Source organism: Triturus cristatus, chromosome 4_1 (assembly GCF_964204655.1).
Source record: "Triturus cristatus chromosome 4_1, aTriCri1.1, whole genome shotgun sequence".
Classification (NCBI taxonomy): Eukaryota; Metazoa; Chordata; class Amphibia; order Caudata; family Salamandridae; genus Triturus; species Triturus cristatus.
In genome coordinates this window covers 1,106,718,248-1,106,733,938 of record NC_140585.1, presented here as the reverse complement: position 1 = coordinate 1,106,733,938, position 15,691 = coordinate 1,106,718,248, and the positions used below count along the sequence as shown (strand labels likewise).

General features: G+C 41.1%; 1 protein-coding gene across 1 annotated transcript in view; it reads right to left on the bottom strand.

Moving 5' to 3' along the window:
• Positions 1 to 13,180: 13,180 nt before the first annotated feature.
• The window catches only part of LOC146856089 (mucin-19-like), a gene marked incomplete at its 5' end in the record, with an annotated part of 46,450 nt that continues 43,939 nt past the window's right edge, over positions 13,181 to 15,691 (bottom strand). The window contains 2 exons of the mRNA XM_085651209.1: positions 13,181 to 13,323; positions 14,615 to 14,734. Coding sequence (XP_085507335.1) covers positions 13,181 to 13,323; positions 14,615 to 14,734 — 263 coding nt within the window. The remainder of the gene's footprint in view (positions 13,324 to 14,614; positions 14,735 to 15,691) is intronic.

Below are 15,691 nucleotides of genomic sequence, written 5' to 3'. Positions count from 1 at the left end.
CGCACTTCCGATTCTAATGCAATAGGTCTTGCGTAAATGCGAGTCCTATTGCATTTTCAATGCTTGCTTATAAAGTCCTTTCTGTGATGTACGAGGTAGATTGAATATCCCAGCATGCCTCTGTTCGCACTTGCATCTCGCTGTTTTTTTAAAGAGCTTGTTCAAATATGCTTCCTCCTTGCTTCACGGCTGGCCGCAGCACTTGCAGTGGATCAGGATCCACAATAGCCATATACGTGAGCGGTACCAACAGCGTCACTCTTGTGGCCTGGGAAGGGCATGGCACCACTGCGTGTACAGAAGTTGCAGAGACTGCTACAGTGAGGAGTACTACAAGGTATTTCGAAGCTCCGTAGGCTATAGCTGCCTCCCCCTCCTTCCCGCTCGTTTCAGTTACAGTGTCAACAGTTTTTCCCTTAACTTGCGCTTTCTGGTTCACGGCAACCATGTGCTTTACTCTGTATGCGGCTTGTTTTATTTACCGTAAAGTATATTTTTTTATAAAGCGGCCCCAAGCTTTCACTTTAATCGCTATTACTTTTCAATTATGCTCTTTGCCCCCCCCCCCCGACGCTGCACAAAGCGTCGGGGGGGCAGAGGCCATTGTTTCCCTCCCTCCCCCATCTTCGCCCTTCATGTGCCTTTTTTCTTTTCCGGACGTGGTATCCGCTTTATAGTGTTTGCGTTTTTTGTTGTTGTTGTTTTTTCTATGTTGGGGCAGCCCTCGCTGTCCGCGCCTCTGCAGCACACATGGCACTACCTCAACTCTGGTTGCTGTCAGTGCTCCTGCTGCCCAAGACCCGCCTTTGCCACTTTCAGGCTCGCAGCCAGGCAAACGGATTCTGCAAACACGCCTTCTATTTGAAATTAATTCATTTGTTCCAAAGATTACATTCAGAGTTTCTCCCAGGCTGGCTGCAATCAAGAAGCCGGCTGTTCTCTGAGGCCGGTGGTCCGCTTGACATCACACCCATTATAACATTGGTTTTAATACTCGCCACATTGTGTTTTTTCCCCCCCAACCAACAGTAAAACGAACCGCATCACTCTCTTTGAGGCCATGGGTTTATATGAGATCTTGTCCGTATACTCTTTTTACATTGAGGGACCTGTTTTTCAACATGGCACCTGAGATTGCTTAAAGGGACATGAATGGCAATTTTGCTAGTGCATTCTCATTTTTATTTCAACTAAATGTGATATATAAGCGACAACATGGTGGCTAACACCAACACCACCAGAATCAAATGTCACATGAAAATCCGGACCATTTGGGTGAGTTAAACCACTTGAGCGCTTGATTTGTGCCTAGTTTTTGTAACTTATTCCATATTATAAATAATATCCTTGAGGTTCAACCTCGCGAATTATTAACATGCTTCAACCATGGTAGAGTTGCTTATATTACGCATGGACTGCAGCTTGTAATGTGCACTGGTGTCCTCTTGCTTCATCGTTTTGGAAGTAGTGGTAATTCTCTGCAGGCTCCTCATTATTGGGTATCGCTTATCTTATTGTCAACACAATAGATGTACGCTTTTCTTTTCCCACAAAACAAGGTCACCTTTACATTTCAACTAGCAATGCTTACTGGCTGATTCTTGGAATCAGGGGGCACTCGCCCGCATCAACATGCTAACATTATTTAGTCATTCAGTGCAAACCTGTACACCAATTCAGTGAATTGCTGGCACATTGTTTATATTTCAGGAGAGTCATTTACGTTTCACTAAGACACTTGTATTGCAACCCCCCGTAGCCGGCTACACCATATTTGTGAACTGCGTAAATATTGTATTTTATTCTTGGTTTTCCATGCTCCACATTTAGCTGGGGTTAGTCTCTCGTTTTTACATGTACCACTAACGTGGTCATCTTGATCGACTATCTAGCACATTTTTCGTGCCCACTTTATTTCAGATAATTGCCATCATGTCGCTTCAATCTCAGTAGAGCTGTTAATTTTTTTTATTAAGACACATGCTTTGTAATATGGAACGCGTCTTTGCACCTCTTTACCGAGAAGTGTTTTTCGTCTTAATTTTTTCCAGTGGCAAACTTTGGAAACCTTTTTAACTTTTCTGTTTTGTTTCTTTTCAAAATTGTGTACCACTATTAAGATTTCATGTTTTCTTGTCATTGGCCACACAATTCAACTCCACACATTTCCAATCCACACCACATAAATCAACACCAAATCATATATTTCAACTCAGCCGCACATTTACGACACACAACACACATCCAATCCACACCACAGAATACCACATAATGCCACAAAATTCAAGAGCACACCACATAGTTAAACTCCACTACATAACACGCCACAACATAAAGGGCCATATGTAGGTAGCCTAATACCGGTCGGTAACGGCCGATTTTCAGTAAATATCCCGTTACCGACCGGTATTTAGGCTTGTGCTATGTAGGGGGAACATTTCAGGATTCGGTAATTTACCGAATCGGTAAAATTACCGAATCGGTAATTTTACCGATTCGGTAAATACCGAATCCTGAAATGCGATGTAGGTGACACTCAAATGAGTGATGTGTAGGGAAAATAATTTGGTATTTTATGTTGGTGCTAAATACCGAATTCATTGCAAAAAGCAATATTTTGCTGGACTAACAGTGCCATGTGGCAGACATACATGCCCTTAGGGCATGTATGTGCGCCACATGTGCACACATGCAGGAATCAGGGGTGCAACAGGGTGTCAATGTGACACCCTGCCACCCTTGAATGTGCTCCCCCCATTACCGAATCGGTATTTACCGATTTGGTAATGAGGCATACCTTCCAATTGATTCCTATGGGCCATAGGAATCAATGGGAAGGTATGCCTCATTACCGAATCGGTAAATACCGATTCGGTAATTACCGAATTTCTCCGATTCGGTAATATTTACCGAATGATTACCTACATACGAGTTACCACTTCTTAAATACCGAATCGGTAAAGTTCAGTATTTAAGAAGTGGTAACTTGTATGCTACCTACGTCTGGCCCAAAATATCATTCCACATAATTCCAGTTCACTCAATACCACATAATTACTATATGCATAACACCACTGCAAACCATGCCACACAATCCACTCCACTCCACACATTTTCACAACTAACAATTCCATCCAACCCACATAATTTCACTACACACCAAATACATACACTCCATAACACATGGGTAAAAGAAATTGCCTTTTACAACACCAATAGTTCTAACTCAAGCACATGTGGCTAAAGCTGCAGCACTCTATTGCAGACAGCTGCATTTCGGACACTTATTATTTGTAGCTTGTAACATACAAGTTGCAGACTCACAGTTATCCAATCAATGTGCTATGATACTGCTTGGCTACAAGTGTTCAAATATTGTATTTTAGTAGCCTAATGCAGCAGCAATTCAGTGCGTATTTTAAAAATAAAAACGTTGTTCGTAAAATGTTATAAGTGTTGAATGGCTAAACACTTATAAGCAGTGGTTAATTTGTAAAAATAAATGCCGGGGTTCTCATCAGGAGTCAGCGTCGACCAGCCCATTTCTCCACAGAACAAACAAATCCTATAAGAGGGGAGAGGATGTTGCATAATGGCCAGAGCTGCAGATCTCCGAGCTGGCGTACCAGGTTCAAGGCTCAGGGTCGGCTCAACATGCTGTGATTCTGGGCGAATCACTTAATCACCCTCTGTCCAACACAAATGTATGTCTCCTTAACTGGTGCTCAAGCACCGGTGCTGATGATTAAGTGCCGGTGCTCAGCATCGGAAACCACCGGCTCAAACTAAGCACTGCTTATAAGGTCCAAAAGCCGAGACCGATGGCATTGAAAAGGCTTCTTTTTAACAGATTTTATAGCTCTGCTGGCTCTATTGGCCACACATTAAGCATTTTATCTCATCACCCCGAAAACTGTAACATGCACCGATGGAAGCACGAAATGGGGGCGCGCACAGGGACGAGAACGTTGAGCTGTGCGTGTTCCACAGTTGTAGAGCAAGGGGTGCTTCCAGGTGAGATGGAAATATAATCGCGCTGTGCGCTAAAGAGAATCGATACAAAGGTCCTGTAAGTGAATTGGAGGCCTTAACATGCCTGCAGGGACCAGAGGGTCTGCATTGCTGGGACACCGCACACCGGCAACAAGCTAAGATTTGTGTTTCGATTCACACAGGCAGTCTGAGGAGAACAGCTAAGGCGGGCGCCAGTAAACTTACATTGAAAAACCCACTAAACAGGAAACTTTTACAGTGCTATGGAGCAATCAGAACACATGGAAACAGGAGGTATGTATTGTGCATGTGTTGACCTGAGCATACAAGTCCAGTCAGGGCACAAGTCCTAAAAAAAGAAGTAGGGGGATGCTGACGTCACGACCGGAAGTGACGTCATGAAAGGTGGCTTGCACCATCAGACTCATTACCTCCCCTCGCTCACCCCTTAGATGCGAATGCATCAGAGAAGCCAGCGCGTGAGCAGTGTTCTGAATGGGCTCCGATTTCGCCCCAGAGAGGTCAAAGAGTGAATGTGTGGCTCCATTTGCTCCAGTTATCGAGCTCCCGGTAAAAGAAGTGGGGGGACTCTGTCCAACTGCGTGCTACCCCGACTCGAGCCCTGAGTCCAGTGCATATTCTTCTTGCAACTGTCAGCCTGAGCACACAGGAACAGGGAATTATCAAAACACCAGGGCCACCACTCTTATCGTGTCCAAATGGGCAAATTAAGGGAACTAGTGCCCCATTGTTCAACACCAAATGATTGACTAGCATATAGAAAGAATGTTCGACTTGTAACTAATGTGCTGTTCCCTACTTGATGAAGTAGACCAATTGGTAGTCCCCAAAAGCATTGGCAAGCCAATAGGTCTTGCCTACGAGGGCTATTGTCTTACTGATGTCTTTTAGTCATGTAATACAGTAGCGCGGCTGTACAGCATGGGTGAAAGCTAGAAAAAAGCACTCTGAAGCTGCTTTTTTTCTGTCTTTCAGCCGTGCATTTGCACAACGTAACTAAAAGACATTGGCAAAGGAAATAGCTCTTGTGAGGGAGACGTACTGGTTTTGCCAATGCTTGTTGTGTTATTCTTTAAAACTTTAGCCCCTTGCCAACAGTATTCCTCTCTCTCTTTTATCCCCCTGGAGTCATACTTCTTTGTTCTTTATTGCCTTACGGACATACTGTGACTTTGCAGTGAAAAACACAATTACATGCATATTAATGAAATGGAATTCAAAGATAAGAGCACAATGCTAGAACTGTGAGTGTGCAAAAGCAAATGCAGTGAGTTGGAAGGGGGAGGGGCCTCTATCATGTTGAAGGGGTTATGATAGATATTCCAGTCTAGCGCATAATAACAAGAGAAAAGAAAAGTTATAACTAAGTATCACTGTCACCTGACTACATGCAGGGTAGGTAAGAGAAGGGATGAGGTATCTGGGACAGATGGCTTTTGGCAAAGCTGGGAAAAGGGATACAATTTGAACATTGGTCCAATTGTCCATCCTCTACACCTGCATGGCAGAAATAAGTATTTTTCTTGCCTTTCTTCTCCCACTTCACCCACCAAATGCTCGTATCAGGAGGATGTAGGTCAGTCCATTTTGACATTCAAAAAAAGATTGGAGATCCCTAACCCAAGGAAGGATAAAAGAGATAGATTTCGGAGCATCTCACTCAGGACATGTGTCAGTCACTGATTGGTATACATCTACTATTAATAATGGATCAAAAGTAAACACATATAAAAACTCTAGAAAGAATGGGCCAACATGGATATTGCACACAGAGCGTGAGCTCAGTCTGTGCTCATAATAGGGGTGATACATATTCAATTTAGTATGTAAATAGGATCCCACACAAATTCAGGATTTTCTAGGGTGCTGTTTAAATCGTTTTTATTAATATGAGGCTCTTTTATGTGATGTCAATATTGCAACTGTCCACTTAGAACTGGAGTGACCTGGGTGCACCTAGGGTGATTGTGTAGATGGGATACAATCAAGGAGGTCTCACAAGCCTTCCATGCCAGAACCCTATGTGACTTTAACCTAGCAGCTTCCTGAGATTATCATAAACCAAATGCTGTAAAGGGCTGTATGCAACTTCCACGTCTTTGTCTTTTACTTTTCTGTCAGGGGAAATGGTGATGCCTTCCTCAAGAACACTGCTGTCTATCCTATAAAACTAACACTTTGGTTTGTAGGTGTTTCCAAAAAAGAGAAAAATAAAAAGGAAAATGCCAAATGGGCAAAATAAATCCTTAGGAAACAAGATACGAAGACTATCAATTGAGAGTTCAATAACTTGGATTGGGCCAAAGAAGTACCAGCTTTTCCCACTCTAGAACAGTTTCCTTTTCTGACATTTTGATGAAGAAGGCGGTGTCATGGAAGGAGGTCTAGCTTTAGGTAAGATCACTCCCAGATTTGAGTGCTGACCTGTCTACAGCACGGCTCATGCCCATTAGATTGCCACTTTGCCTCTAGCCCGCCTGGCATGTGTGTTGAGCTGGACCTATGAGCTACTATGATGACAGTGGTTTGCAGGCCATTGGGAGGTAGGAGGGAAAAGGTGGCACCAAACTGGTGCTGGAGCCAGAAAGGAGAATGGGAGTGGCCAGGCACATGAACAAAGCCACAGACTACAAGGGTGCAGATGCAACTCCAAGAACGACTACGCTGGCAAACCAGTTGCCAGTTGAGATGCATCCATCCCATGTGTCCACATCCCCAATTCACTGCCACAGGACACAACAGGCTTCTGTACTACCTATGTGCATCGCTAGAGCTCCACCAACACAAAAACAAGGTAACAATAGGATGAAGCTTTTCCAATGTGCAGTGTCATCTTCACTTATGTACACCGGCCTTGATTGCTTAGAGAGGGGGCGGTATAGCCAACTAAAAGGTAAACATTCATCAGGCTGTAAGCAAACTCTCCGGTTCATTATTAAGGTTAAAAAAAATATTGAAATAAAATGTGCTTTACCTTGGGTTTGGGGTACAGGAGTGGAAGGTTCTAAAATAAACAACAAAGGGAGATGTTAATTAGTAGAGCAAAGCTAAAGTCAATAATTGGTCATAGCAGATTTCATGCCTTAATTTCCATCTCAATGAAGACAAATGAAATGAAAACGAGATTCCAACCTATAGTTCACACAGTCTTTATAGGTTTGCAAACTAAAAGTAAAGATGTAAACAGATATCTTCTTATAGCAAAAAACATTTTTTCCCATGATTTTTTTATAATTTAGAATAAAATCCAAATTAATCATGCTTTACAAGATGTCAGAATAACCTCTGAAAATAGTTTTCAGAAAGTATGTTGCAAAAGGGAATTTTTATCTCTAAAATATAATTTCACTGTATTTACATTTTTTATCACAGTTGTTATTACTGTACTCTGTTTGCCTAATATTATCTCTTTTGAATACATGTAACATTTTCCAGAAATGTGAATGCTTAGTATCCAAAACACTATTACTAATATTTGACTCAATATATCAAATTAGTATTGATGAGTGGTCACTTGTACCCTCCTAAATATGGAAAGATAAGTAGGACTCACAGGTTTTGCTTTAGAATTAAAATGGGTTGGTAGAAATTCATTATGCTAAAGCTGCCCCAGTTCTATTCCTTACTTTGACCCCAGAGGTATTGAACCTTTGCGGCTAACAAACTGCATTTTATCTATGATGTCCTAGTAAGTTACTTACACTCTCCTAGGGGCCCATGTAGGTGTACGACTGAAGTGACATTACGTCAGAATACTAGTCCCACACTGGGAGCTATGAAATTTTAATAATGATAATATTGTGAGGTTACTGAATATCCAAGACTGATTTGTGGCACGCAACGAGAACTTTAACTCAAGGCACTCTCATGTACTGCTTATGACCTCACATATGCATATGACATCACTGATGACATTTTAAACCACGTCAACAGAGACAAAGTCAGGGCCCTGACTTTGCCCATTCGTTTTAGGTTTAAGCCTATAATAACTGATAAAACCCCACTGAAAATTCAACAGCCCTTACCAGTGATAACATATAGACACTGATAATAACCTGTACAACCCCAAACTAAAATGCCAATCAAAGAAAGAAAAGCGAGAGAGAATGAGTTACTTTTATTTCTTCATGAAGTGGCCAACATAATGTCTCTTTGTTATACAAGGTATCAGCAAGAAAGACTGGTCTAAAGTTATTCTTCTTGAGTTTTATTGTTAATGGATGTTACTAAAATATTGTTTCTTCTTCCTTTTCTTTCTTACAGTTTTGTGTGCTTGGATTAAAGGTAGATGGTGTAATAGCATGGTTTAGGTCTGATCTAATTATTTTATACAATGTACAGAATCTGGCAATATTATAATCATATTGGATATTTCGGAAATGTTTAATTCTTTCAGTGATTGATGAAATGGCTGGTTCATAAGAATCTTGGCCAATATTTACTATCACATTTACCCATAAAATAGGTAAACCACTTTGCTTGTTATCAGTCCTAATTTGTTAGAAAAATGGGCCGATGTAGCAGACTGCCAAACACCCCAGGATATTAACATTCAAGGCAAGATTGAGTGACAGGTGCCTGTGAAAGAGTGTTGTCATCATGCATATGGGATAGTGGTGAAAACATGACACAAGACACTCCACATGCCAACGAAAGTCCTAGCTGATAGGTGCCTCATTGTTATGTGTGATACCTGGCTTTTAACCAACTGCAATTTACTACTGGGGGTTTTAAACCAACGGTTACAATGTTGGCAGCAAAGTGTCAAGTCCCAGAACACAATGTGATGTATGTCAAAAGGTCAGGACTGTCTTAAAGTGGTACATGTGCCAGGGCAGCTTTGAATGTCCACACAACACCAGCGCCACCTTAATGTAGTCAAGCTAAGATTGCCAAAAAGCTGTGGCAAACTTGCTTAAAGCATCAAGTTTAAGGTGAATTAAAATGGAGGGCTGCATATTAATCTGGCTGAATTAAACATTTTACAGGTTTCCCAAGGTACTGTGCTGTTGGCAGGATTGACCACCCTACAGTGTCATGATATTCAGTAAAGTTGATGAATGAGCCCCAAATGTGTCCACCAAGTTGTTTATTAAAACATTTGAATATAGCACTCTTACTTTTTTAATACAGTAATAGTCCTGTGAACCAGATAGCCCTGATAGAGTGAGTAAGTGAGTACCTGAGGTAATGAGTTGTGAGAGAGGGTAATGATATGTGAGTGTGAGAGTGCAATAAGCTGGCTTTCCATTCTTGAAAACAGATCTAACCTAAGTCCACTGGACACTCTGTCAATGAGAAGACACTACATATCCTACATTACTTTTCCTTTAAATTAAATGTGTACTTTTTAGCAATCACTGCAATACACACATTCATTGCAAAAACTGGAAAACCCAGTTTTTGTCTATTTTGGTGGTTTGTCAGGGGAAAAACACTGACTATCACTGATTTCAAAAGGTTTTGAAAACACTGAGAAAACACCAGAGCAATTCACAAAAAGTAAACATGAAAACAGGACAGCCTCGCCATGACTTATAGTCTTGTTGTGTACTGGAGCTGGCAGATTACAGAGATGTTAAGGTTTTACTTTTGAAAAGAAACAGCTCTTCAACTGTGCTTTTTCAGTTCATTTCTGAAGTGTTTTCACATAGAAATGGAAAAGTGAATGTGCTACACGAAGCTCAATCTAATTGTATTATTTATTTTAGGGAAGGTGGATATTTAAGCCCTTGTTTCACACAATAACATAAACCACTGTGACACAAAATGTGGGCTGCCTTAGGCCATGCTGGCTGTTTACAAGAACAAGGACCACAGCACCTTATATTTTCGCGATACCTCCATGTGTATACAGATACAATAGGAAATTACAGTAGAATGCAACAACACTATGTACTTAAAATACACACTCTCTCACAAATATAAACATTTTAGTTTACATTCCAAATAAGTTCAGGCATCATTCTTGCATCAAGATAAAGACTGTTTAAAGATACACAACATCATTATTTTCTTAATTATAAATGAAAATATATACTGACGTTCGCAAACGGTGTCGTTGCATTTCTCACTGTGTAGAATGAAAATACAAAAATACATTTTGAGCTACAGGTTAAATTGCATATCATCAATAAAAGTGGCATTACATGGTTGTGTAATTGTACATCCAAATAACAATTAGTCGATAGATAGGAAGGAGAACGAAACAAAAGTAATGCTGAAGGGAGAGTGGTAGGAGAAAAAAAGAAGTTGCATTCTGTGTGTAAATTAACTGGTGACTCATACTAGTTGTTAACGAAGACATGAATAATATAGTTTCAAACATATTTGACACTTCTAAAGAAACTGCACTCTTTTCTTTTAAATCATCAAAACTGTGGCAGCAGAAAAGAATGAAACACATAAGAGTGCTCGGAAAATACATAAAAATGCTAAGTAAAAGCAATTGAATGCATTTACTGTCCTCAACAAATGTAAACAATTAGCAGTTGCAGGAAAGGATGACTTACTCTACACATAAAACACAAGACAAGTATAAGGTGGAGACAGGATACATTTTTAATATTTTGTGACCTTGAGTCAATAATCTTTCCCCTAGATACCATGGCCCTAACAGCATAAATGGAATCTCTCATTGAGGGAAGGTGCAACAGATTTCATAACATAACATGTGTATTTGTAAAGTGCACGTTCACCTCAAGGTATCTTGGCGCTGAGTAACAGATGTTCATTGTTACCCAACTCAATGGTACACTTTTTATTGACCTCAGATGGATGAAAGGATGAGTGGACCCACCAGGATTTGAACCTGTGACCATGAGGTTGAACACAGGCCCCTGCTGGCGACGCATTAGTCCACTGAGCCCCCAGACCCATATGGACAGAAACTGGGCGCTGGACCACTACGGCTGGGTGTGGAAGTACAGGCAGAGAACAAGATTGTTTATGGCATATCAAATCTCTGTTATTTGTAGAAAAAGAAAGTGCCTTTGTTGTTGGAAACTAATTTATAAAAATACCACCTTCTAGTCATAGCCACTGGAAGTAGGGTAGAGGGGGCTGCTACAGCCCCCCCTCCCCCCATAATAGCATGGTGAGGTTCAGACAGTGAATGTTCAATAAAGATGCGTTTTAATCTTGTCATGTAGGGTTCAAAGATAGAGGTCAAATATCAGACTCTGTCTCCTGGGGAAACATCCTTTACCATGCAACCATTACAACGCGGTATGGTTACATCGTGGTTTACAACGAAAGTCGTTACACCGACTTGCACTGGAGGGCGCTCTAGACTAAGGAATAGTGTGAATTACTATTCCAACACCTTCCCTACTGTACGTAGACTGGAGTTGGAATAGTAAGTCACACTATTCCTAAATCCAGCGCCCTCCAACGCAAGTCGATGTAACGACTTGCGTTGTCAAAACCGCGATGTAACATACCGCGTTGTGATGGTACGCGTTGTATCATCATACATCCGTCTCCTGACATATTGCTGCTTATTTTTTTAACATTGAGATTGGAGTTTCCTTTTTTTCTCTGAGAGCACATTGAGAGGTTTTTGTACAGTGAACTATGTGACAATCATGCAGGGGTACAGACAGTGTGGAAGGATAGGCTGTCTGAATAATAAATATGAAGCACTGGGAAGACGAATTACTGATAGTATTACCTTGGTGGAAGGGCACTGCAGTTAAGACTGCTATGTATTACCTATGTACAGACATTCCAATTTGACACAGCACTTTTTACATTACTGCAGGCGGGCGCTACAAATGTAGTCTTATGTGGTCGCTATTACGACGCTACTAATATTAGTACTGAACATTAGCTCTTATTATAGAAAAGGCCGGAGACTCCTGCTCCACTCTTACCCATTTGATCTTTTCCTAATTAATTGCAATGCTAATATTGTGAGTAAACCATTTTACCTCTATAGTGATATTAACAATTTATCATACTTCGAATTTAGAGGAATTACTAGGTAGTTTTTAAGCAGATCCCACGTGACTGGTGGCACTTTTAGAAAAGCGATAGGGAATTTAGCATCATATATGTGGCTGTGTGTTCACGACGCAGCAGTACTGACATATGTCCCATACTGCACTGACATCATGTATGTCCCATATTGCACTGACAGCATGCCCCATAAGCAGTGGAGTGAGGGAGTAAATTACACTATTCCTAACCTGCACTAATCCTATGGCATGTGGCATGTATTAAAGATTGTCTACCTGGACACCCTACAATGTAAAGAATGGCCCTGCCGTCTGAGAAAATGTCTGACACTGCATGTCCCTTCCTGCGAGTACACGCTTAGAAGTTCAGAATGGTTTGGAAGTCCTGCTCCTCTAAGGTCCTGCTCTGCGAAATGTCGATTTTAAATGACCTTTCTACAATCACATCTGTACATCTCCTCAAAATATTCTTCAACAGAGGCCGGAGCCTGGAAGCGGGGTTTTACGAAACTCAGAGCGTTTCGTTATTATGCATTCTCGTGTTCATCCTCATATATTGTAATGGCATCAGTTTAATTTAACATCAGCGCCTCAATCTATTTACATTTTATAAGAAAACAAAAATAACTGCAAATGTATAACACTGAGTCCATTCCTTAAAGACCTAGGACAATGGCACTATGAAAAGTCACCAATGTAATACCAAACTTCTGTACCTCGCTACATGCCTGTCCTAACTTCTGTACCTCGCTACATGCCTGTCCTAACTTCTGTACCTCTCTACATGCCTGTCCTAACTTCTGTACCTCGCTACATGCCTGTCCTAACTTCTGTACCTCGCTACATGCCTGTCCTAACTTCTGTACCTCGCTACATGCCTGTCCTAACTTCTGTACCTCTCTACATGCCTGTCCTAACTTCTGTACCTCTCTACATGCCTGTCCTAACTTCTGTACCTCGCTACATGCCTGTCCTATCCCTCTATGGCTTCACCACTTAACTGTCCTATCCTTTCCTCCTTAGCGTCTTTCACTCTCAAAAGATAAAAGTAAGGGGTAGCTACATAAGCAGCTATGTAAGAATGATCGACACCACTCATGGCTAACCCTGTAACATTACTTATGATTGTATATGGTACATAAAAATAAATAATGTAATGAATAAAGGAAAAAAAAAGCACATTGTTAACTAGGACAACGTGACCCCTGTCACTTCATTTCAGCAGCCTGCGAATCACTTAAATATTTTAGGTCATAGGTACCGTACCATTCAATAGGGCAGCAGTTGGGCAAACATTTCATGTTCTCCTCGTCGAGGTATGGCGTTTCAGGAGGGCACTTGGCAAAGCAACCTGCGTGGACAGAGAGGACGGGACTTGACGCGCAACAGTGAAAAGATCGCACGGATTACAGCTAGGACTTTAAACATTTCCGAGGCCTAATCTTTCACAAACAGCAAAACATGTGTTACCAGTTACCCCTGCACGCACAGTACGATCCAGTTAACTTGTTAATCAAAACTGAAGAGTAGTTACTTATTCCTAAACAAATTAACTTTAGCCACTCCAAGGCCTGAATCCCCCCTCAAATATGGAAAGAATAAAACTTGCTAGAAAGGGGACGGTTTATTCATTTTTTTACTAGCTGCCTGTCTCGTTCTTTAGCCAATATGTTAATTCAAGTGAAAAATCACACCTCCCAAAAAAATAAAGATAAGTCTTTTTTGTAGGCCCAAGACTCATATAGTTGCCCACTGTAGTGTCTAAATTACCCGAGGCTGAGATTAACGCAAGCGCTGCACCCATCACTATTTTGTTTACTTATTAGTTTATTTTATTATTTGTTTATTTTGCTTACCCCAGCTAGAATGGTCTTGTTTTGCACCAGTAAGAAACCCTTACAGGTTAAGGAATACAGGCAGCCCCATTCAAATTCACTCTTGTGACTCATGCATGTTCTGCAAATATGAACATCCGAAAAAAGTCAGCTAATGCCCAAGGATATTTGCAACAGTGCTCAGAGACTGATGCACAGGACCGAGGTCATTTCCATTAGCACAGGAGGAGGACAGGTCATGCCTCCTTTTTGTGAGAGCAACCCTCATTTAGAGTGGGAGTCACTGATAAATGTGCTTGCCGTTCTTTCCCATAAGGCTGACCTGATCAGATGCACTCTGGGAGGAGGGTAATGTAAGTAGGTCCCTGTCCCTCCAACCTAGTGGCTGGTATGAGAGTATGTGCAGCTATGTTTTCTGATGGCCCTCAATTACTTGCCCATTCCTGCTGGTCCAATCATCCAGCAGCACACTGTTGTCGCCTGTGACTCAGGAGATCTGTGTCAAGCGACGGCCTCTTGCAAAGTGGTGCTGCACACAATGCACACCATGCACTTGTAAAAGCACAAAACTTCAGCAACTGGGCGAGGATGCACTCATTTCCATCAGAGGAGCCATCACTACCCCGCTAGGCAGTACTATGGACATGCAGGTTTGGGACAGTCCTCTCACACAGCGTGCAACTATGTTGATTGTCAGCTGGAACAGAGGAGACAAGCTAAGAGGGCCACGTTTCGAGTTTACTACTTACTAGGAAAAGACTCTCCGACTATAACACTACAACATATTAATAAAATGCAGATTTCTACCTTCCATTTGAGTGTTGTATTCCGCAGGAACCCTTTTGTTACATGTTTTATATGTAGTTCCACATGGGTTATAATGCCATTTGCATTCGCCTTGTCTGTTGTAGTAATCGCAGAATACAGCTGAAAAAGAGAAACATAGGTGTTTACAAATTACATATGGAGCAACTTGTTTTATTAATACACTTTCGCAAGCTTTTTTTGACCTTACAACTATATGCCCTACAGCCACAATTCAACACGATTTGAACAAGTAGGCTGAATGAAATTGATGGCAGTGAATGGAAGCGGTGAATCAGGGCAGCAACCAATGGCAAAGAGACGCAATGAGTGTTGAGTGCACCCAAGTAGGTTATTGGGGCTGAGTCCTCCATTTGCATGTGAAAGGGAGCCTGAAGATCAGGTATACTTCTTCATTCAAGTAAACGAAATCTTAATTTGCCCAACAAAGACCATAAAAACTTAATTCAGTAGTCAACACGGCCAGCTACCTGATGGCTATCCATGGGCTTCATACAGATCACACTGAATGGCTGTTGGGTGGCTATCGCGCTTTGACTTCCTACTTGAGGTCAAAGTTAACTTCCATGACTAATTGAATTTTTGTAGAGGGTGCAATAATTTTTTGGCGACGATTTGAGATAAGCACAAGATGGAATCAGATATACTTAGGTCGATTAGTACAATAATGAGAGGCATGGAAGGGTGAAATCTATTAACTGATTGAATTTTGAGCACATGTTTGATTGATAGGATGATAATTATTGCTATTATTAATATTATTAATATCATGTTTATTAATACTGTTATGCTTATCTGCACAATTGATATCAGTGATGGATGTCATCTAGAACTAGCATCCTGTAGCTATATTATTATTGTTATTATGCTAATAATTTCAACCATTACGATAAGAGTGAGTTAGTACGGCTGCTAATATTACTGAGAATTCTGTGATAATCAATATAATAATATTAATATTAATAACAGTCGTTATTACCATTATTATTGCTGGAGGGAGTTGATGTAAATATAAAATCCAGTATCCAGCTAGTTCAGAAACTGGTTGCCAGCCTTCTT